Source organism: Clupea harengus, chromosome 18 (genome assembly GCF_900700415.2).
Source record: "Clupea harengus chromosome 18, Ch_v2.0.2, whole genome shotgun sequence".
Taxonomy (NCBI): Eukaryota; Metazoa; Chordata; class Actinopteri; order Clupeiformes; family Clupeidae; genus Clupea; species Clupea harengus.
The window spans coordinates 5,137,007-5,158,980 of NC_045169.1; the positions used below are offsets into that span (position 1 = coordinate 5,137,007).

Genomic DNA, 21,974 nt, shown 5'->3' on the forward strand with positions numbered 1-21,974 from the left:
CTCTTTGTTTCTACAGGACAGACACTTAAAGATAATATTGCACATGGAAGACAAGTACAATCTGGACTATGCTTCATAAGGAACACTTTAACTTATACAAAAAATATATATTTGACGTGCCAAAACCACTTCCTGCTAAAAACTGAAAGCCGGAACTAACTGTAAATGAACACCAATTGTGTATCCTACCATACAATAGGCCATCATTCTTCCCCCATTCTGAATAAAACCAACCTGTGAATAACGTCTAGATCCATTAAACTGTAGGACAAATGCATTAAACTATAGAACCTGCAGTGTCATGTGCATCACTGAACACATCCGTTGCACAATTTCCGTGCCGTTTTTCAAATATACCTCTGTCACCACAAATGCAGCGTGTTACAAACCAGTGTACAGTAACTAGGAGCTTTTCTGAGAACATCATAGTGAACAGGTGCACTGTTCATTATTCATCACGTAAATTAAACAGCAAAACTTACCCCCCAGTGTAGCGCTCAACAGCCACCAGTGACAGAAGTTGACAAAATGGCGTTGCCGGAAGATAAAAACCCTACACTACCCATTTCTTCCCCCAGTAAGAACAGACCACAAGAAGCAAATCATGAGGTTACACATCTGACAACAGGACGTTAAGTCACAGCCACTTCCCAATTTGCTCTGGTGAAGTTGCACATAGGCTAAGAAGGCAAAACGTCACATAGAATTTCACTAATCTATTACAAAATAAGCACATCCACATAGAGTTTTCTATTGATCTTGTGCAAAAAGGCCGAGCCTTAGGGCCCCACACACAGGAAATACTGCGGAAATTGGCCAGTGTCACAGGCAGACAGCTTTTTGCGTTGTCAATCACAAGGTGTCACTAGAGTACATGTGTCTGTGTCTGTGTCTGTGTCTGTGTCTGTGTCTGTGTCTGTGTCTGTGTCTGTGTCTGTGTCTGTGTCTGTGTCTGTGTCTGTGTCTGTGTCTGTGTCTGTGTCTGTGTCTGTGTCTGTGTCTGTGTCTGTGTCTGTGTCTGTGTCTGTGTCTGTGCATATAATAGTGTAGAGCATTGACTATTTAAGGGAATTCATCTAAAAAGTAGGTAAACAAATCAGTACTTCTCATTAAAAATATGCTCTGCATCTGCAAGATGACGGGATGGGAAAATATCACAAGGGAAGATTATGTTTTCTCTTTTTTTTAATAAATATTCCTGCGTTCACCAAATCCTCTCATATTAAAGATTTGCGTGTGCGTAAGCTGCGAGGCGAGAGAGAGGTAAAGCACTCTCTCTCTCACTCTCTCTCTCTGCCTACCAGGCAGCTGCTGGGCCTCTGACCCACTTAGAGTGGAAGGGGATCAGGTTAGAGATTAACCCACAGACACAGACAGGGACAGCGGAGTGGGGAAAGAGACAGAGAGAGACGGAGAGAGAGAGAGGGAGACAGAGAGAGACGGAGAGAGAGAGAGAGGGAGAGGGAGAGGGAGAGATCAGCCCAAATGAATATGACTGAGTCAGAGCCGAGGGCCTGACAGGCCTAAACTCAGACGTGAAACACATAACATTATATCTCTTTCCACAGCCACTGGATACACTAAACCATGACCACATTTGAACAGAAATGTGACTATGATCACATTTGAACATAAATGTTGTGATATCTTATTCATCTTTTTATTGACAATTTAGATTGAATTACTGCAGTCACACAAGTGGCAATTACAGTTTGTACATGCAGCAATGGGGAAGTAACCATTATACCATTATAGTTTTACCCGTTTATCGTCATGCTATAGATATTTAATGTTTGTTCGTAGTTTGAAGTATTTTCTATATTTGTGTGTGGTGTGAGGTGTGAGGTGTGTGTGTGTGTGTGTGTGTGTGTGTGTGTGTGTGTGTGTGTGTGTGGTTCTGTCCTGTCCTGGCCTGGCATGGCGTGGCGTGTCTTACCACGGTGAAGCAGAAGGATCCCCCGGTGCTGGAGCTGTGGCTGTGGCGCTGGTGGAGGGTGTTGTGCGGGGAGCCATGGCCTGTGGGGTTGAAGTGCTTCCTGATCTCAGCAGAGGAGTGCCTGCAAAACACCGGCAGCAAAGAAGTGCGTGAGTCGTCACCGACACACCGACACAGAGAGGCAGCCAGGAGGCACGGCACGCCGTAATTACCCGCTTCTCTACCGTCATCGCCCGCGGCGTGACAACAACGTGCCTAAGTGCATGGTGTGCTGCCGCGGTGCTTTTCGGCTCACGAGGACCATGGCCATGCTCAGGTCTGTGACGAGCGGAGAGGCAGGAGTGTAGACAGGGACACATAAGGAGCTTTGGGGCGGATTGGAGAACAAGCGGGCTCAGCCTAAGAGGCTGTGTGCACTCTCACCCAGCCCTCCTACGCGCCCAGGACACCATTGGCCTCTCCTCCCTCGCCCACCTCCTCTCACCTGCAACTGCAACATCCAACATCAAACCTGCTATAACCTCTATCAGCAGAATACAAGAACACATCTCACTCTACTCACATCTCACCCTACTCATATGGGTCATGGATCAAAGGACAACTCACATATCTCCCTCTGCTCTAGATAACCTGCTCACATTTCACAGGGTCAGTAGCCTCTTAGTGGCTAAAGGAGATGCTACCCAATGCCATTGCATAATCCTAGCCATCCATACCTCCCTATGGTAAAGACACATAGAGCATGTAAGCAAGCTACATTATGCAACACCGAAGCCACACCTGACTCAAGTCCATGTCTTGACTTTACAGCACCTCCTTAATTCTTTTCAAGTGCTGCTCACGGCAAGAAACGTTGACATATTTACCTTGTCAGTCAGATTTTTACTGCACGAGTGTGTCGTAAACACAGCTACAAATGCTTGTACTTTTTAAGAGGACCTAGGTAAGTCACTTAACATCACTCACGAGTTTGACCTGATAATCCGCGGTCAGTTATAGAGAGCTAATCGCTCTGGTTACTTCGCGTCATTTAAAAAAAAAACGCCATCGCTGTCACGACTAATGGAGTGGCGTGCTGAGTGCTGACTTTGAACTCTGAACTCTGAATACACTCTGATTTAAGGGGCCTGGGCAGCGGGCCCAGGGCTGGACTAATGATTTGCACAGTAATAATGACGGCCGTTCAGATGGATGCCTTCAAGTGTAATTACTGGAAGGAATGTCCACACGGTTGCAAGCAGAAGAGGAGAAATATGGCCTCCTGTCTAAAGGTCCAGAGGTGACAGACCCCACATCAAATCAAGTTTTAGGATGCGAATGGGGCGGAACATTCTCTGGAGTCATGCCATTGTGTGTCTGTGTGTGTCTGTGTGTGTCTGTGTGTGTCTGTGTGTGTCTGTGTGTGTCTGTGTGCTCTCCTCATGTCTCTATAGGCTACATCAGTGATTTCAGTGAACTGAAGAGAATCTTTCCCAGTCCACTTGTTGAGGGTTGCTAACAATTTCTTGCCAAGGATATCGCCTCACTGCATTGCTTGGCTGTTCAATCCTTTAGGGGTTGGGGGGTGGCTACAGGCTGGCATTGTGCGGGCATTTTTAAGGGTGACAAAAAGAAAATGGGTCACTGTTCCAAGGGGGTTTCTGCAGACTGCACTCATTAACTCATGCAGTCTATTGTTATGCATACAGAACATCTAGCCACCCTCGCGCTCACTACCCCCTCCCTCACACCCCCTCCCTTTCTCCTACTAATAGGCTTCTGTGAACAACCGAACAGCCATAGGAAAGGAACAGGCCGCCTACTACTAAATACTCTTCTGACGCAGCAACAACACCACTGATTGATGTTCCCTTCAGGTGAATCCATGAACTGGTACTATAAGGAACGTTCGTGAACCTTTGACCTATTGCGTGTTGGTGCAGGTTGCTCCTTCTAATATTTTCTGGTTTGAGTATTTGGGGTAGGGGTTGGGGATACGCCACGGGTGTCGCGTGCCCCCTAGAACACCTTTTTAATCCTTTCAACGACAACTCAGCAGATGTCCAGTTTTCCCCACATATGGTTTTATCTCATAAAGAGAAAATATATATGTCAGTACACAGGCATTAGTCTTAAGAACAAAACCATACGGCATGTTGAACAAACATTTAAAAGCTCCCATATCCATCACTTTTATTAATGGTCCTTATCAATCCCAACAAATGTGCTTGCATATAGCCTACTGTACATGCTTGGAGCATATTGAATTTAGTCATCTCATACTCTGAGGTTCATGAGCCGGTTAGATATAGTCTCTCTCTTGCACAGACATTCGTATATACACACACACACACACACACACACACACACACACACACACACACACACCTCAAAATGTCATCACCTGGGCGAGACCCCATTCAAATGAGGAGAGACAGCGGCCAAAGTCCAACGGGGGAGTGAGCAAACACTGCTCAGGTAAACATTCTATTCCTGATATCATGCTTGTATTAGACCTTACAGAGGTATTATGTGTGGCGCATACACACAACCTGAAATACTGAAATTCGTGGGGATATTAACATAATAGGTTAGTGGCAAGCACATTATTATTTTATTTTTCTTATATAGTGTAACTAACGTAGTGACTGATGGAGATGTTCACTGATGGAAATGTTCATTAATGCTCGAAAAACATCAAAAGTGTTTTAAAAGCTTAGGCCCTGGGTCATATGTGCAAATGGGCTTTTATAGACTTTCCAGCTGCCACTAAACCAGAGAGTATTTCAGATTATATGACAAACAGTATTACAAACAGGTTCTACAGGAGACAGGCTTCTTTCAGGCCATCGAGGAATCAGGTCATACAAGAGACATCAAGCAAATCTGTCAAACGAGTAACCGATAGCTAATCTCACATTCACTACATTCTGGAACCGTTGAAGAACTACTCAACTGCACTTAAAGCAGCAATAAGGAGTTCTGTTCCAAAACTTGCAAGCTAACTACCTAAAAGGCATGCACAAACCACCAACAGCCCAGTTGACACTGAATAGAAGCTTGCCAACACACTTACTGGTGTCTTTTGGCAGTATAGCTGGCAATATGCTGTGAAAGCTTTTCTTCCATTTTTGCAAGGTATTCCAGACCGGTACACAGAACAACATAGGGCATATCCTGGATCGCTAGTGGGAAAGACACAGGTGTTTATCTGCCCTCCACATGACCACATATGCTATCAAAATGAATTTGAGGATGGTACCAAAACTAGTTGCCTATAAAACCATACCTGTGTGTCAAATTGTTGCATGGTGTTACTTTAAAGCAGCAGAAAGGTGTTTTGGTCTAAAACTACAGAGCCAACTACCTAACAGGCATGCAAGACCTTGCAAACACCAACAACAGCACAACTGGCACTGATAAAGGCTTGCTAGCATGCTAAATGGTGTCTTTTGGCAGCCTAGTTAGTGACATTGTACTGTGAAAGCTTTGTTTACATTTTCGCAGGGTTCCAAACCTGGACCACAGAACTGCACAGTGCATAGCCTGTGCAGTTAGTGGAAACGACGGGTATGTTTATCTGTCCTTCACAGAAGGCATCTTTTCTATCCCTCTCAACAGAAGCCATATTTACCCGGTCACTCTTCGAAAGAAAGGACTTTGCCTTCTTCCTCACCAAGACTATGTGCTCTCCCTTGCTCACTGATTGGCTGCAGTTGCTCGCTTCCAGACTATAGCTTCCATGAAAACTGATCTTGACATACATACTCCGACTTCAGCCAGGCAACCAATAGGCAACTGAGTTGCAACTGGCAATATATCCATTCCATTACAAACAGCTCAGCCAGTACTGACGTCAGATACTGATATCAGCCTCCCATGTAAGTTCCATGAAACAAAACATCATTTTTCTCTGTCACACTGCATGCTCCCACCTGACTGACTTGTGACGGACTGCAGAAAACATTCAGTTCAACAGCACATACAGACTCCAGTAGAGGTCAGTGGGACAGCAGATAAGGCCTGTCAACAAACATGCTACTGTTAGCCTCCAGCGCTTACGCAGTAAAAAAAACCACAAAAGACAGTCACATCAACAAAATCATCAGTGCGGAACTGGATGGGTCCAGCACTCGAAGTGCCTCATGAATCATACCCTATTTTCTTGTCTACTTTGAGGAAAGATATACAAGCCTTCATTAAGTGATCATTCAGAGTTAAACTTCTCTTATCTCCGCAGGCTTTGTATTTCCTGCCTTAATTCTGGCACATGATGAAACTGTTCCCTATATGTGTGGAGTTAGCGGTCTAGACATTCATTAAAAAGATTTCATAAAGTTGACTGATAACTGATTCATTACTTCACAATTGTGTAATATTCTTGACCTGTTTTTGGCATTCGTAGCAATAGTAGTAAATCCTTCCGATGTGCTTCACAAGCTTTGTTGTCTGGCCATAAAAAACATGGGCTTTGGGTAAATGAGCAAAATGCAAACTAGTAAATGAAATCCAGAAAGAATAGCACTGGCTTGAACTGAACAGTATAGCAGAATAGCGATAGTAGTCGAGTATAGCAGTCTTAGTATAACTTTTCTTCACCTCTTTCCTCTACCATTTCTTCAGTTCTACATGCAGAATCTGCTTCTACAGTATATGTCCCATATGCACATTTGACTCCCTCTGTTCATATCTGTTATTTTGTGAAGTAGTTGCATTGCCTACTATCATTACCTGTATACTTTTATTTTAGTGATCTCCTGCCAGGGAATTACACTGAAAAATACAAAATGTACTGGCAGGTCCATATTTAGGGGCAGTCAGATAAGGTTCGATGTTGTGCTTTTTTTAATGATTACTGATCGCTGTTCACAAAGGAACAGCCAACAGTCAGTAAACTGTTTGTGGAGTCTGAGGCCTGCTGAACATTAAAGTCAGGCAATTCATAAACTTGATCCCGCCTTCAGCCCAAGGCAACACTTTTGTTTTCACTTGAAGCCTCCTGATAACGATCTGAGCAAGCTGACGTGAGCAAGAAGAGTCAGGCAAAAATAACTCCGTAAATGTAAGGATGTGCATATCCACTGTCCTTCACTTGGTTTGGCTTTGGAAGATGAACACAGACATGTGAATGCTGTGTGACCTGTGCCAAATGGTACAAAACGAAACTAGCGCGTTTGTTGAAAGCTATAATTTCAAAACAAAACTTGATTTACCTGAACTCACAGCGGCAAAATCCCACAAGTCAGTAGCATCACATGGCGCTTGCAACCATGTCAATCAGGCTTAGTTCAACATAGCTGCCAGAGGAACAACCATTTACAAAATGTTTTACGTGCTAGACTATCCTGAGTGCTACACTACACAGTTATGAACACGTTACACAAAAGACTTGTATTATCTAGGAACAAGTAATCAGCTTCTCTCATTGGTTTGTTCCTCGTGCATGACTTCTCCATCTCTATGATAATATGGATAAGTCCACTGATAACTTTTGTTCCTGTATTGTTATGGTCATCTGAAACAGGGGTGTAACAGGTGGGGAACTGTGTGAAAACAAAGAGTATGAGTGGCCTTTATTTCACCAACATGTCTGATGTCAGCGCACATCCATACATCACTACGCTGTTGAACAAGTGGACAGGCCCATTTTCCTCAAATTTAAATTTCCAAGGCAAGTCAAGGTCACACGGTTCACCATCTTACTCATACTGTGTGGCTAGCAGTGTTTCCGCTGGTAAGACACCGCAGTTTTTCCTGCCGACTTCATCAAAGCTTCATTCCTGCTACGTTGGCTTGGTGTGATGCCGCTACAGTTTTCACTCAAAGGCATCAATACCCAAGAATTTATGGTCATTCAAACCGCAGCCCTGATCCTGCCTTCTGGAGGACAAATTCCACAAAAGCTGATCAGTGATTTGATAAGTGCTGAGGCGCAGCCAAACCACATTAACAGGAAATCAACTACTTTTTTTAAGACACAAACCTGCAGCTACAGCAAGGAGAGTGTGCTGAATCAAAACATAGGCGTGCCAAGATGGCTGTGTCATCAGCTCGGTCACCAAATGTGCTGCGATGGGCTTTTAGGGCACCAAGTTGCTAGAGTAAGAGGCTAATTTGCTTGTTAATTCAATTTGAGTCTTCAGATACAGGCAATTCCCTACAGGCTTATACTGCTGTGAACTACGATAGAAGTCTACCTGTTGTGTTTCCCTACAACTTCACCTACCAGTGTAGTAGTGATTACTGTTAAATAAAACTGCAGACTGCAGATCACATAGACTGCCAGTAAAAGTCAGTTTATCTTCCAAACGTCATAGGCTAGGGCCTATGTCATATGGTCCATAGTTTGCGTTTACACTTTTGTAAAGAGCTAAATCAGAGGCCTCTGTGTAGACCCATTATTTTACAGACACAGCAAAGCCTGCACCCACAAAAGACGGGTCAGCTGATCAGCAGCATGACTGGTCACTGGCATCAAGCCAAATGCGTTTCATCCATCTGCACCATTTTCAGTTCCTTCTTTTCAACATGCGCTTTGCACATGGCTGATTGGTATTACCATATTGAGAATCACTTCAGAAGGATTCATATGTGAAAAGTCAGTTAGGTGATCTAAAAACAAGCCCCTCTCCACTAAAGAGGCCATATCCTCACAAGCTATTCCTGCTGTTCTCTAGTGAGCCTACGGCATTCTTCTTGTGCTACCTTGTTTTACAGAGGAAGTGAGCTACGCATCCATACATAGTTTATTGACTCAGCGTTCTGATTGAGCCTTAGGCTCCTACAATAGGATCTGTTCATTCTCTATGGCTCCTCCTCCCCAGTCATTCCATGGATATGCCATTGTTCTCATACGTTTTAATGACTGTCATTCATGCCTCCTAGAGATTGTCTCCAAGACCTGAAACTCAAGAATATTGCCAGGCAGTCCTTACCACTTGCTGTAAATATAATGCAAGGTTTTGACTGAATTTTCTCACGATAGCACACAGTATAGTATTAATATCAACGGACACAAGTAAACCCCTTAACCAGAATCATGTGGTGCCTGTACTGCTTGCTTGACATATCTCCCTGACAAAGCTCATGGCAAAATGAAGAAGTGAAACTGGGAGAGAAAATAACATGCAACTGTGTTTTTTAACTGATTAAGTAGATAGCAGCGTTGGGTTTAATATTGTAAAGACACCTATGCCGAATCAAGACATTCTCAAAATGAATGAGTACCACAAAAATGAAAGGATGAGGACACCTGCTTTATGCTCAAGAGTGTAGAGAAAATTATTTCTTGCAATTAGGCTGTAATATCAGACTATTTTCTTCAAGCTGATGCATCCTGTAGGAGAGCTTGCAGTTCTCTAAAAGTGACAGCTGTAAATAGCTAACACATTCAGTACGAGATAGGGAACTGTGTTTTATTTATCTGATAACTGAATGATACCAAATTAATGTATTCAGGTTCTGTTTTCTGTCTCACAGATAAGAAATGTTGTTGGACAAATCACAGATTTGTCATGTCAATAAACAACACAAACGGCAAAAGAGGAAAAACTCTACATCTCATATCTACCTAGCTTAGCTTTACTACTCAGTCATCTCATTTATTTTTACTTCCTAAACTTCCTCCCCATCTGTGGATAGACAGAACTGGAACAATAGCCACTTCCATGCTGCAGCTCAGAGAGACTCCACTTCATCTTTCATACATTCACAGCATGGACTCAATTTCCTCAGCAGGAAATGATCCAAAGACAAGAGTTCTACTTTAGGAACGGAACGGAAATGATCAAGCAATTAGTAATTATTTTCCCGCTTATCTCCGAAGACAAATCAACTAAAGATACATGAAAACACCTGTGTGAAATGTAAGTTTAAGTCTCGAATTCCTGTCCTTACAATTTTCTTTTTTATTATTCTTAAGTTACAATGACTGTAGTGACTATTTGTCGCGCGACAAGTGCAGCTCACGTTCAAACCACAATGGAAGCAGACATACGGAATGTCATCAGCTGTCACTGTGACCAGAAATCACAACACAAACTCACAAACTCACAAACTGCCCTGTGCGCTGAAGTTAGTTCACAGTGAAGGAACGTATCACACCCAGACATTAACATGCGAAACGTGTAGCTGCCTGCTCCGGAATCTACTGCAAAACTAAAAACGCAGTGAAGGGGGCGCGTAAGACAACTCGTGTAGCACAGTTCATAAAGGTGTAAGGTGCATGGAAGTGGCCCATACCTGTTGATTTTCAATGCGAACGCTCGTCGCTCCGAACCGGGTAGAGTAGCCATGGTAGTTCACTGTCCCCGCCGCGGCACTGTCAGCGGAGTAACCACCACTGTTGCGGTACAGATGTCATCACTGGCTTCCTAGCTTCATCCTCGCGGTAGAGGTGGCAGTGGTTTTCTGGGTGGAAACTTCCGCATTTTCAACTCCCAAACTACTCGCAGTCTGTTTGGAGGGCAGGGCATGACTACGTCGTGTCCATGCTGGCTAAATAAACACTTTAGATCTGTCTCCGGATAACCCTGCTGACTGATCTTCAAAAAGGGCTATCCCTGGTTCCTAAACAGTAGCTACAGCGTAACAATATCGGACCGCTTTTATATTTCTTTACATTTATAACAGTAGCCCAGTACCCTATTTAGGCTTAAATGCTAAATTTCATATGACGTAAAGTATAAGTAGACTATGATGTGATGGGCGATTTCCCAATATTTCCTCTTTGGTGGCCTGTGTGATTTTTTTATGTACATTACTTATTACTCTCATTAGAAACATTCAAATGCCTTCACTGTTTCTATATAGTTATATATTCAAACAAAAAGTGGGTTATGTCGTTTTTAGATAGAAGAGAAATGCTTTTCTTCACAATTCTGGAGCTCGACCCATGCATCAATATGTAGCAATACAAAGATCACGAATAAGTGACCAAACATTGAAAGTTTACACAGCCTACCCCAAAACACATAGCCAATTATTATTCAAGCTTTTGAACCTAGGGTTTTTCCTCTGTATAGTATCTTATCCACGTTGTTGTGATGCTATCCTTTTGCAAAACGGTATCCCTTTCTGTCCAAGGCATTAGGGTTAACTGTGACCAAAATTTCACAGCTATAAATCCAGATTAAATTGACACCACTTTGGACTGCACATAGTGAAATCAAACTCTTGCGCCCCCTTGCGTTGATATTCTTGGAATGCTTGTAGAGGCTGTACCAAAACCAATGGCTAACAGCTCGCAGACTGAAAGGCATTTTCCAAAAGTTCATACGTCCTACCGACGAGTCGGTTTCGCACAGAGTGGTACATCCTTATTCATACATATCAATAATTCAATATTCGCCCACATTCTTTCAACTGGCTATTATCTCTGATAAACTATGTAAAACAAGTGGGAACCAAGAATAAATTCTATCTTCCAGGGGACAAAAATCATCTGCACACATAACAGCCAGCATGTGATGTGAACTTTGTGGCTAAATGGTTTCAGATAACTCCTACAAGACAGACAAGTATTGTGTTAGGTTGAAGGTTTTGTCTTACAGGCGTTATCCTGTTTCGTACAGACTTGTACAACCAGACGTCAATTTAGTTATCTTATTGTTAAGTAAAAACAAAAAAGTCAACGTTGACACGAGGTAGAACTGCAGAACTAACACCTGCTGTTATTGTCAACCTCATTTTAACCAGAGAATTACTCTGTTTTAACCTTTAACGACAGCTAGCTAGCAAATTGGTTAATTTAGCTAGCTGTCGACACAGTGCTAAGAACTACAATCCCGTTATTCAAAGTTAGCGTGACTTTACATTAAGAGACAGTGGTCGGTGTTTTCTATAGTAGCATCGTGCTATATAGCCATGGACGAGGAAGACTGTCCCGAGCTGGTGCCCATTGAGAAGACGAGAGATGGTCCATCTTCACAAATACCTGTCACAATAATTACTGGCTATTTAGGTGAGGTTTGATTACAGAGCTTTGTAGAATTTGTTGGTAGCTCATTAGCCGAGAGCTACTGCGTACTAAATGCTAGCTAGGCAGCATATGTTGACCGGTATTTCTTTGATAGTATGCTACATAATTGCAAACCTTTTGTGCACATTTTGCAAACGAGGTTGTTGAGTTTAACTATTGTTTAAGGTTAGCTTACAGGCTTACTTAACGTGGGCTTAATTATTGTCCTATCGCTAGTAACATTATCGCTAGATAACTTAGCAGTGTCATTAACGTTAGTTTTGCTGTTGTCTTTCTTTTCTTTGTTCACTTCTGTTGTAGATATAACACAAACATACATATAACTCACGTTTCTAAAGTTATGATGCGGCGGTCGTCACTAACCTTGTAGGTCTATATCAGATTTTAATTTATCATGGGACTGCAGCCGCTTGTAGTAGCTTCCTTTGCTCCCAATATGTTTGAAAAACGTTAAGTAGGTGATGAATATGGACACATCTGGAACACTGTTTGTCCAATCATCTTTCAGGGTTTCATGTAGCATTATATCGTGTTCCATTTATTTTCTTGCACAGGTGCCGGGAAGACAACTCTGTTAAATTACATCTTAACTGAGCAGCACAGTAAGCGAATAGCTGTCATTTTAAACGAATTTGGTGAAGGTAAGCTATCTAATTATATTTTGTATTTCAGTGCAGATATAGGCATGTCACATTGCAGTTATTATAATAATGAACATTGACATGCCCACATTTAAGAAAGCACATAATTAAAGGAAACGTGTTTTGAACTTGAAACAGTGGGTAAAGTGGTTTTCACTGGGTATGGTTATAACCCCAGATTTTACACTTCATGGTCCCAGCCCCAGGACAGTTGGTCTGAGCTGTTCTCCTTGTTGCGGGTTTGGTTGGCTGCAACACCTCTTAAAGGAGTTCATTCTCCAGAGTAAACCCAGTGAAGGAAGTACTGAGAAGAACTCCCTTGGGATGGGATCTTCATGTAGCCTTGAGATTTATTTGGCTGTCCATTTTGTAGTGGGTTTTATCCTGAAAGGACCTTTAAGTGTCCTGGTGTTTTTCTGCAAAGGGATTTCTTTGTGGAACAGCTTCAGGTCATTTATGTTTCATGACAACTGGACTTAATTTCACAAACTCATTCAATATCAAAGAGGAGCATGCATATTCTTTAGTTATGTTTTTAGCCACCACTGCAGTTCTCTCTGGTTCTTGACTTTAGTGTTTTACAGCCCTTGTCCTCCTGGGCTATTGAATATCATCCACATGCACCACGAAAGAGTGATCTAGTATAGGTATTTAATAATGTATGTACCCAAGGGGAAAGTTGTCTGAATGTTGTGCCATGTTACTCCACCAGGTAGCGCTCTTGAGAAGTCTCTGTCTGTCAGCCAGGCTGGGGAGCTCTATGAGGAGTGGCTTGAGCTCAGGAACGGCTGCCTCTGTTGCTCTGTCAAGTACACTATCCATTCTCCCACTTCTTTTCTCAATTTCTTACTAAATGAGAAATTATGTTCCTAATTCTAGTCATTGTGTCTGAAATGTGTCATCATGATGTCAACAGATAATATAACATAGATTTACCTATTTGCTGTAGTGACTTTCCCCCTCACAGTACCTGCTTCTTCTGTTGTTTCACAGAGACAATGGACTAAAAGCAATAGAAAATCTAATGGAGAAAAAGGGGAAGTTTGACTATATTCTACTGGAGACCACTGGATTGGCTGACCCAGGTACAACCCAAGTACTGCCGACATAATTTTGAAGTCATACCTGCAGTGAATTATGAATGTCAACAAACAAACAAATTCCTGTATAGGTCATATTAGGCAAGATGAAGTGGCTATGTGGTAAAACATGGTAGATCAAATGTAGTGGTCTTGAATGGTCTGCGCACCTGTACAGCCTCAAGTATTTTAGATGAAGCGAGGACCCATCGGAATCTGTCGACGTCGTCACCCGGCCCCTGTGTCTGACAGACGGGGTGTTTGATGGAGTGACATGTGTCAGGTCAGAGGGGCGCAGTCAGCCTTTGTGTCCTCTGTGTCTGCTGCCCCAGAGCTGAGTGGGCACTGCTGACACGCTTAGACTTTTTCACACCGCTCCCAGTCTGCTTGTACCCAAGAGGCCTGTCACTCCAGGTGATGTTGGCAGAATAGCTGTACGCCTCTCATTGCTTTTTCCATCAAAAATGTTGAAAAGCGCTCTATCATTTATGCGACATCTATTATAGGATTGATCTGAGCCTGTATCATATTATTCCGGTCAGTGGGACCGGTTTTACAATAGCAGACATAGCCACAAAGCTATATCTATATCCCTTGATTGAGCTGTTAATTTCCCTTCTCAGGTATTGTTTTAAGAAGGATTTTATATTTCTCTATGAATTAGACATGAATTATATTTCTCTATGAATTAGACGTTTGAACTAACAGCTGAGGTATTGTTGTCTTTCAGGAGCAGTGGCCTCCATGTTCTGGGTGGATGCTGAACTTGGCAGCGATGTGTATTTGGATGGTAAGTGTCCCTTGCATTTTCAAAAGAGGGATAAACAAACTTGTGTTATGAAGCACAAACTAAGGAAACAACAAAAGATCTGTACTTCACATGCCCTCATCTTAAAAAAGATTGAAGGGAATGTGATTGAATGCATGCTCATTTCTAGCATTTGTTCACTGTACGTCATCTCAGAGATTGTTTATGGATTGATGTCAGCATAGTAGTAGGACAACAACAAGACACCATAAACATCAAAACAACCCTTTGACCTTTAACCTTTGATTTCATTAGACAGGCATTTAGCCATGATGCATTCAGTATTCCAAGAGGTTTGCATCACTAAATAGAAATTGTGAATGTTTAGCCTTTTACTCAAAATTCCTCATATTACTGTTTTTCATCTTTCTCTCACAGGTATCGTCACGGTTATCGATGCAAAATATGCAATGCAGGTAATTACTAGTTTTCTAGACATTCATATATTTACACGTCTGAAATGTAAACTTGCCTTTTTCCTCTCAGACCTTTCAATGCATCTATCTGTATCAATGTTTCTCACATATGCTCAAAACATACAGCAATTGACCGAGGAGAAACCAGATGGTCTTGTCAATGAAGCCACAAGGTAGCTGCTTCCTTATTTATCCATTTCTCAAACACATTATCTCAACATATACCGAAAGTAATTATGTGGTGTTAACCATTTAATCATAACTTTTCTACTCCTCTCTTTCAGACAGGTGGCTCTGGCGGATCTTCTAATTATTAATAAGACGGACCTTGTGAACGAAGAGGAATTAAACCAACTGAAGGACACAGTAGTGTATGTAAATGCATCTGTGGTGGCTTTTTGTTGTTAAATTAAACAGACTAGGTTTTGTTTTTTAAAGAAAAACACATTTGTCATAATAAATGCAATTTATCTTTAAAGTAAAAACATGAATGGATAACTTAAAAATAATGCCTCGCACGGATAAGTCGCATCTGTTCTGATTCAGTTTGAGATTATTACACATTGTGAAATGAAAATTGTTCTAATCAAAAGCTACGTACAATAAGTCTATTGCCAAGACTGGATATTTATCTCTTTTTTTTACAGATCCATTAATGGACTTGTTCAAGTTCTAGAAACACAAAAGTCAAGGTGAGTGTGAAACGCCACTGGGTCATAAAGAGATTGATATTAGGTCCTTATTTATATATATTTATTTAGTTGTCATACAGACATAAAGAGATAAGGTCTTTTTACATTTGAGAGTGGTTATCCCTTAGTTTAAATATTTTGAATCAATATTGTTCACTGCTCTGGCTTTTTAATCAAATATGTAACTGACTGATTGATTGCTGTTTCATGGCAAAATGTTAAGAATTTAGTTTTCCCTACATTTGTGAGCCAGTATGACTCCTTAGAACAATACAAAATATTTATTTAGCCTTGCTTCACTTGGCACACAAAGGCGTAAAATTGGGCCAGTTTGAAAGATAGAAAAACAATCATGGTAGCCTCCTGGTGGTCACTGTTCAGTGAAGCTCAATAACAGTTCCCTTTGGGATCAGGATGGGTCACAGTCCTCTGCATATGGAACATCCAGTTGTCAAAGAGAGTCACAAAAAATGACATTGTTGTAGTTTCATGCATATCACATGAAGGGTATCTGCCCTCCCTGACTGGCATGGATGTCATGTAGAAAACTGAAAACAATCCAAAAGCCATGGTGTCCTGTTAATTGCCTGTCTTTTTTTATTCTGTTTTATAGAATATTTAACCTGAATGAAAGAGTCAATTATTTTCAATGTCTTATGTTTGTTTTGTTTTACAGAGTTGACTTATCGCAAGTGCTAGATTTGCATTCTTTTGACATTCAAGATGTAGCAAGGTAAGGCTGCCACATGACAAATAATCCAAATCTTTCATCACTAAAGTATGCATCCCCTTAAATTCAGATTTACATTATTCATCTATACTGCATTCTCAGGGAATCCAATTTCTTGCTGTAGTATTAATGAAAATGGATCTGTTATTGAACCTAAGGCAAACATTTCAGAAACAAATATAACAATTGAGGAGGACAGAGCTTTATTTCAACAGTCAACCGTTTGGAACCGTAACTTCTGTGAAAGAGTCGTGATTAGACTGATGATGAGGGTGAAACTGCTTACGAGTGCTTAAGAGCTTTTCTGAATTGCTCAGGTTGTCTGAGAAGCTACAGCTTATGAAGACTTCACATCCACATCTCGACAAGGTACGGCTGCTCTTTGCATATAAATGCCCTCTTTCGCCATTTTGGGACTTTTTTTTTTCATGTCTTCATTGAGTTTGTTCAGTGCCCAAAAACTTCATCTCGCTTCGTCTAAATTAACCAAGATATAAATAAATGAATGTCATACGCAGTAATTTGTGTGTGTGTGTGTAGCAAAGAGCTAATATATACCCTGAGCCGATAGGGCTTCCTCATGAGGTATATTCTCACTCTACTCTCCGAATGGGAGGGTCAGCTTGATCATCTGTTCTCAGATGTGTTCCTTTTCCCACGTTGAGTCTCTGCCCCCCCCCCCATCCCAGCCCACACTATCAAGTCCTTCCCCGTCGCTCTTTTCATGCAAACGAGCCTCCTCCACCCCTGCCCCCTGTTTTTCTCTTGTTATACCAAATGAGAAAGGAAGTGTGTAACTTTAACACTTCCACACAATGCCTTAAATATCTGCAAAGTGTCCCTTTTGATGCCGTGAGGAAGTTCTGGGGTGAGGGGCTAATGGCTGGGCTGATGCAGTAGCTGCTGAAACGCTTGACAGTAGATCCAGCCACAGAGAACACAAACCATCATGTTAAAGCTTGCCTTTTTTTATTTTTCACCCACTTGTTTTGTGACTTGTGAATTTGGCCCCGTGAGAATAAAGTATTACAAAGTTGTTGTTGTTTTTTGTACACTTGTAAATAAGGTCTTGTGTACTACTTCTACTCCGGTTTTACATATTCATGTAATGCTTCCCTTTTTTCCCCCTCAATGTAGAGCATCTTAACCGTAACACTTGAAGTACCAGGGGATGTCTCTGAAGATCGGTTGAACATATTCGTTCAGGTAGTTTTGCTACCGCACACGTTCAGAAGAAGAAATCAGAGATTGAATAGCAATTTAAGTGCTTTCAGATTATCATGGTACGCCATTGCTATTTACAGGAACTTCTGTGGGAGAAGAACTTGATGAACAAAGAGGGATCACCTATGCATGTAATTCGCTTAAAGGTGCGGTTTCATTTAAAGTTTCATTTCTGATCTTCGGTTGGTTTCTCAGTGGATACATTGGGCCGTGTGTGTGGCCTCTCCTCACCGCTGTGCTTAGAGTAAATTAGTTCAAAAGTCTGCAGTTTTTTGTCACTGTCACTTTTTTTTTTAAGCATCTGTGACCTTTGTGTTTGACTTGTTCTGCCTGTGCCGGTTGTATCAGGGCATCATGTCCATAGAAGACAAGGCCAAGCGGGTGATGTTGCAAGGGGTGAATGAGCTTTATGAGCTGGAAGAGACCCCCGAGGCCTGGGGGGAAGATGAGCCCAGACTCAACCGTCTGGTCTTCATAGGTGAGTGTCTCCTCACCTACGTCTGTCTGTGTCCCCTCAATTACACTGTGGCCCTTGTGTTTTATTCTTGCTTTGTATTCAGTGGAAGTTGTTCTGAGGCTTTCTGTGCTCAGCTGTGATGCATCTCTCTTTCTCTCTCTCTCTCTCTCTCTCTCCCCCTCCCTCTCTCTCCCCCTCCCTCTGTCTCTCTTTCTTTCTTTCTTTCTCTAGGGAGAAATCTGGATCGAGACATCCTACGCGCTCAGTTCATTACCACTCTCCTAAATCAGGAGGATAGTAAGACATGAAACGCTGCAGTCTTTTCTAAGTTTGGCTGGTTATAAACATAAGTAAATAACGTGTTTAGTGAGTGCTCCTTCCTCCATCAGGGCCAGACAATCTGTCGTAAGTGCTGGTTCAGGAGATTCAGCTCCCTAGCACCTCAAAATCTGTATCTGATGGCTAATGTCAATTCTCTTTCAACACAATGATATTGTGGTTATACATGTTTATAATGATTTCAAGAGGGTTGATGGTTGTTGTTGGGTGGACCACTGTGTAAGTAATTATCTTAATTTGCAGTATGCTCGTCTTGGATGATTTCAGAGTAGGATTTAAGTAGGCTATATAGAATCTGGACTGACTGGCTGTGCTTTTGCGCATAACACTCTGTGATTTTTGTTTTTTTTATAGTAGGTTTTTTTTTCTTGTTTAAGTGGAATTGATTGACGTGGAATTTTGATGGTTTTGTGGTTTGTTGCATTTTGTGAGTGTGATTTTGAAGACCAAATTAAATTGAACAGGATACAATATTGAAATATTATAATTGTTCAACACTGAAACAATTATGTAAAATGCATTGCAGATTTGTGCTATTGTTGTTTTTGTACTGGGGTTAAATAATAATATATATATAATTTACCTTATCTGGAAGGCTCATTAAAAATAATGACTCAAACATATTCCCATACACTATTCAGATTCTTATCATAGAATTTAAACATATAAATAATACCTTAAATACGTAAAGATAAATGCAGTGTGTTGGACTGATTTAAGAATTGTGTGCGATCCCAAACCATATTATATATAAAAACTGCAGCTCTAATCCTATGACTAATTCTATGACTCAATTGTAAAATGTTTGAAGTAATTTTGTTTACAATTAGTTTGTTAACAATATAGTTTTTGTACAGCTCCACTACAAATAATTAGTTGAACCATTCATTTGTTGACAGTCTTTTGTATTCTTCCTTAAGCCAGAAGCTTTTTCATGCAATTTAAGATAGAATGAATATGCTCCTGTCGGACATATGGATTACTTTTCTAACGAATCATGAAGTTTGTTTCTAAAATGGCAGGTCGGAGAAATGGTAATGTTTATTTGAAATTCAATCACTTAAATTGGTTCGATATTATTCTAAGCTATTTTGACTTTGAGTGTGTTTGTGTTTTTAAACGATGAAAGACGGCATTTAACAGCAGGCACGCATTTCTATACGTATGACAGGTGAGGAAGTAGGGGGAGCATTCAGAATCATTCATTTGCAATTGAGATCAGTATTAACAGTCCTAACACATATCCGCGCAACTGCGGACCTACACCGAAGAAGTGCTTTGGCAATTCACGCCTTCCAATAAAATCCTGAATGCCCTTTGGCTGTAAACTCGAGATACAGCTGGGCCGTTTCCTTCTTGATTCTGATGCTGATAACCACATTTACCGTCCTCTAAGCACTTTCAGAGCGCCTGGCGGGGTGTCCTGCCACGGCCATTTTCATGGTCACACCACCTGCGGGTATCTTGTTGTGGGAAACCAAACTGAAACCCCAGGGGTCTGGTTAAAGCAACAAATCTTAATCTGGAGTAAGGCGTGGTGGTAGAAGTTCCAGCCACATCCGTACCTCCAGCTGTTTCGATCAGCTTCCGAATTTCAACCCATTACCACCGTCTTATTCATTCAAGAGCACGTAGCAAATAAGCCCAAATCCGTCTCTGTATACTTCTTATCTATGGGCACTTGACTTTTGTTATAGCAGTATGCATGTCTAATGAACTATTGCCAATTTACAATAATGAGTCCAAATGTTGTCACACCCGTGTATTCATCCGAGTATCTGTTCAACGTCAATCTGTTTGTCGGCCACCACAAGTCTACCACCACAACTCTAAGCACATTCTTAACCTGCTTTGCAGTTTTATTTTAATTATATTTTCATTCTGAGGAAGGCAGATGTAGGCATCACAAGTTTTGCTTTAACTCAGAATAATTCAGTATATGGAATCCTTCCATACGATCATTTTATTGAGCAGTGCATATAACTTTGGTTGGTATTTATTAATGTCTCTTTTATCCACTGGATGAAATGTATCTCACTTTAAACACTTAAACATCCACATAGGTAATACAGTACGTAACGTGAAACCACATTTGGGCAAGTCCTCCCCTCTCGACCCCGCCCATTTGACCACCTAGGTTACCTCTGATAGGTTGAATTATAAAAAAGTCGTGTTGTGATGCGCACAGGCCAACTCCTCAAATAACTCTGGAAAGCGACTATTTGGCAAACCTCCAACTGCTCTAGCATCCACAGATGTCCTCATTAAGTTCAGCTTCATTCACAAGTGTACTAGCTAAACCTTACAGTGCACGGCCATGACTTTCTTCAAGGAGTGTAAAGGAATTCAAGAGGACTGCGAAGTAGACGTCGTTGGAGAGGAGGACGCAGACCGGCATTTGGATAATGGATCGGACCAAGACACGTTCGGTGCAGACCAAGACTCCTGTGTACTGGACACATCTGGCGAGAGTGAGAGCGACCAAAGCACGGAGGCTCCCTCGCCTGGCAGACAGACAGGCGGTGCAATCAAACCTCCCTATTCCTACATCGCTCTCATCACCATGGCAATACTCCAGAGCCCGACGAAAAAGCTGACCCTGAGTGCAATATGCGATTTCATCAGCAACAAGTTTCCGTATTACAAGGAAAAGTTTCCTGCCTGGCAAAACTCAATCCGACATAATTTGTCCCTCAACGACTGTTTCATTAAGATACCCAGAGAACCTGGAAATCCGGGTAAGGGCAGTTATTGGTCATTGGATCCGGCATCTCAGGACATGTTTGACAACGGCAGCTTTCTTCGTCGGAGGAAAAGATATAAGAGGAACATCCCGGAATTAATTAAGGGTAGTATTTTGCTCTATCCAGATCATGGTGCTTATCATCATGGGAGACCTTATTTTGTGCCTAACCATTTTCCGAGACAGACAGGTCCCCTTGGATATTTACCTGCTCATGAAAACGTCCTATTACCTCCTACGTACTTCCATCATCAGAACATCAGCAATTGCAAATGGTCGGAAATAAACCAATTTCAAGGGAAACATTGTGCCATGTCAGCAGCGAAACAGCGGCCTCAGTGCGAAAAACAAAAGGGTGCTTTCAGCATTGAACGCATCATGAGCAGCACACCTGCGCCCCTGACAAACTGGGGTTATCAGAACTCAGCCATTTCCGTCTCTGCAATTCCATCTGTTGCATCTGCACTAAGGACATTTCACCCAGCTTCCTTGATAAGAACCTTGCCGTTGTAAATTTTCCCCGCATAATATGTTGAACTTTTAAAGGCTGGCCTGCTGTAATGTTCATAATATAAACGTCTGCCTCAGGTGAATCAAATGGGCAAAGCCTATTGTCGAGTTTTGAACATTACGACTGAACACTGGCCTTCGTTTCATCAAAATTGTATTCATGTAATGTATGTATAAAGTTATAATAATATATTTGCCGAACATGTAATTGCTGATACTTTGTGGTACTTGAAAATAAATATAGCCTTCATTGATCTGCCTCTCTATGGAGTCATTGTTTTCCTTCTCCCACTGGTTGGCGATGTTATCTGACTAGTCAGTTGGTGATATTATGTGGAAATATTCTACGATGAGCTCATGCTGCTACATAAATACTCCATTTACACCCTGCAGTTATCCGCTTAACCATGACTGGGCAATGTTGGAATTTATTTTGAAATA

The 21,974-nt window shown here is 41.6% G+C and overlaps 3 protein-coding genes across 6 annotated transcripts in view; 2 read left to right on the forward strand and 1 right to left on the reverse strand.

Moving 5' to 3' along the window:
* dock8 (dedicator of cytokinesis 8) overlaps positions 1-10,362 on the reverse strand; it is a 44,517-nt gene extending 34,155 nt beyond the window's left edge. For 2 of the 4 annotated variants that reach the window (XM_031584520.2, XM_012820623.3), the window contains exons 1-2: positions 10,157-10,362; positions 1,937-2,057 (exon numbers count right to left, since the gene is read on the reverse strand). In XM_031584520.2, coding sequence (XP_031440380.1) covers positions 1,937-2,057; positions 10,157-10,209 — 174 coding nt within the window. In that variant the 5' untranslated portion in view covers positions 10,210-10,362. Of the gene's footprint in view, positions 1-482; positions 787-1,936; positions 2,058-2,148; positions 2,335-10,156 lie in introns of those variants that run through there. The other 2 variants (XM_031584521.2, XM_031584522.1) reach the window with 2 other exon arrangements.
* A 1,007-nt stretch (positions 10,363-11,369) lies between these two features.
* On the forward strand, positions 11,370-18,753 carry cbwd (COBW domain containing). Its single transcript, XM_012820632.3, has 15 exons — positions 11,370-11,876; positions 12,449-12,535; positions 13,248-13,344; positions 13,529-13,620; positions 14,345-14,404; positions 14,801-14,838; positions 14,965-15,011; positions 15,123-15,209; positions 15,486-15,530; positions 16,207-16,263; positions 16,578-16,629; positions 17,398-17,466; positions 17,565-17,630; positions 17,833-17,962; positions 18,173-18,753. Exons 1-15 carry the CDS (start codon positions 11,780-11,782, stop codon positions 18,247-18,249), a joined length of 1,101 nt encoding a protein of 366 aa, XP_012676086.1. The 5' UTR covers positions 11,370-11,779; the 3' UTR covers positions 18,250-18,753.
* Positions 18,754-19,160: 407 nt separating this feature from the next.
* foxd5 (forkhead box D5) lies at positions 19,161-21,787 on the forward strand. Its single transcript, XM_012820622.3, has one exon. It carries the CDS (start codon positions 20,598-20,600, stop codon positions 21,534-21,536), a length of 939 nt encoding a protein of 312 aa, XP_012676076.1. The 5' UTR covers positions 19,161-20,597; the 3' UTR covers positions 21,537-21,787.
* Positions 21,788-21,974: the final 187 nt, after the last annotated feature.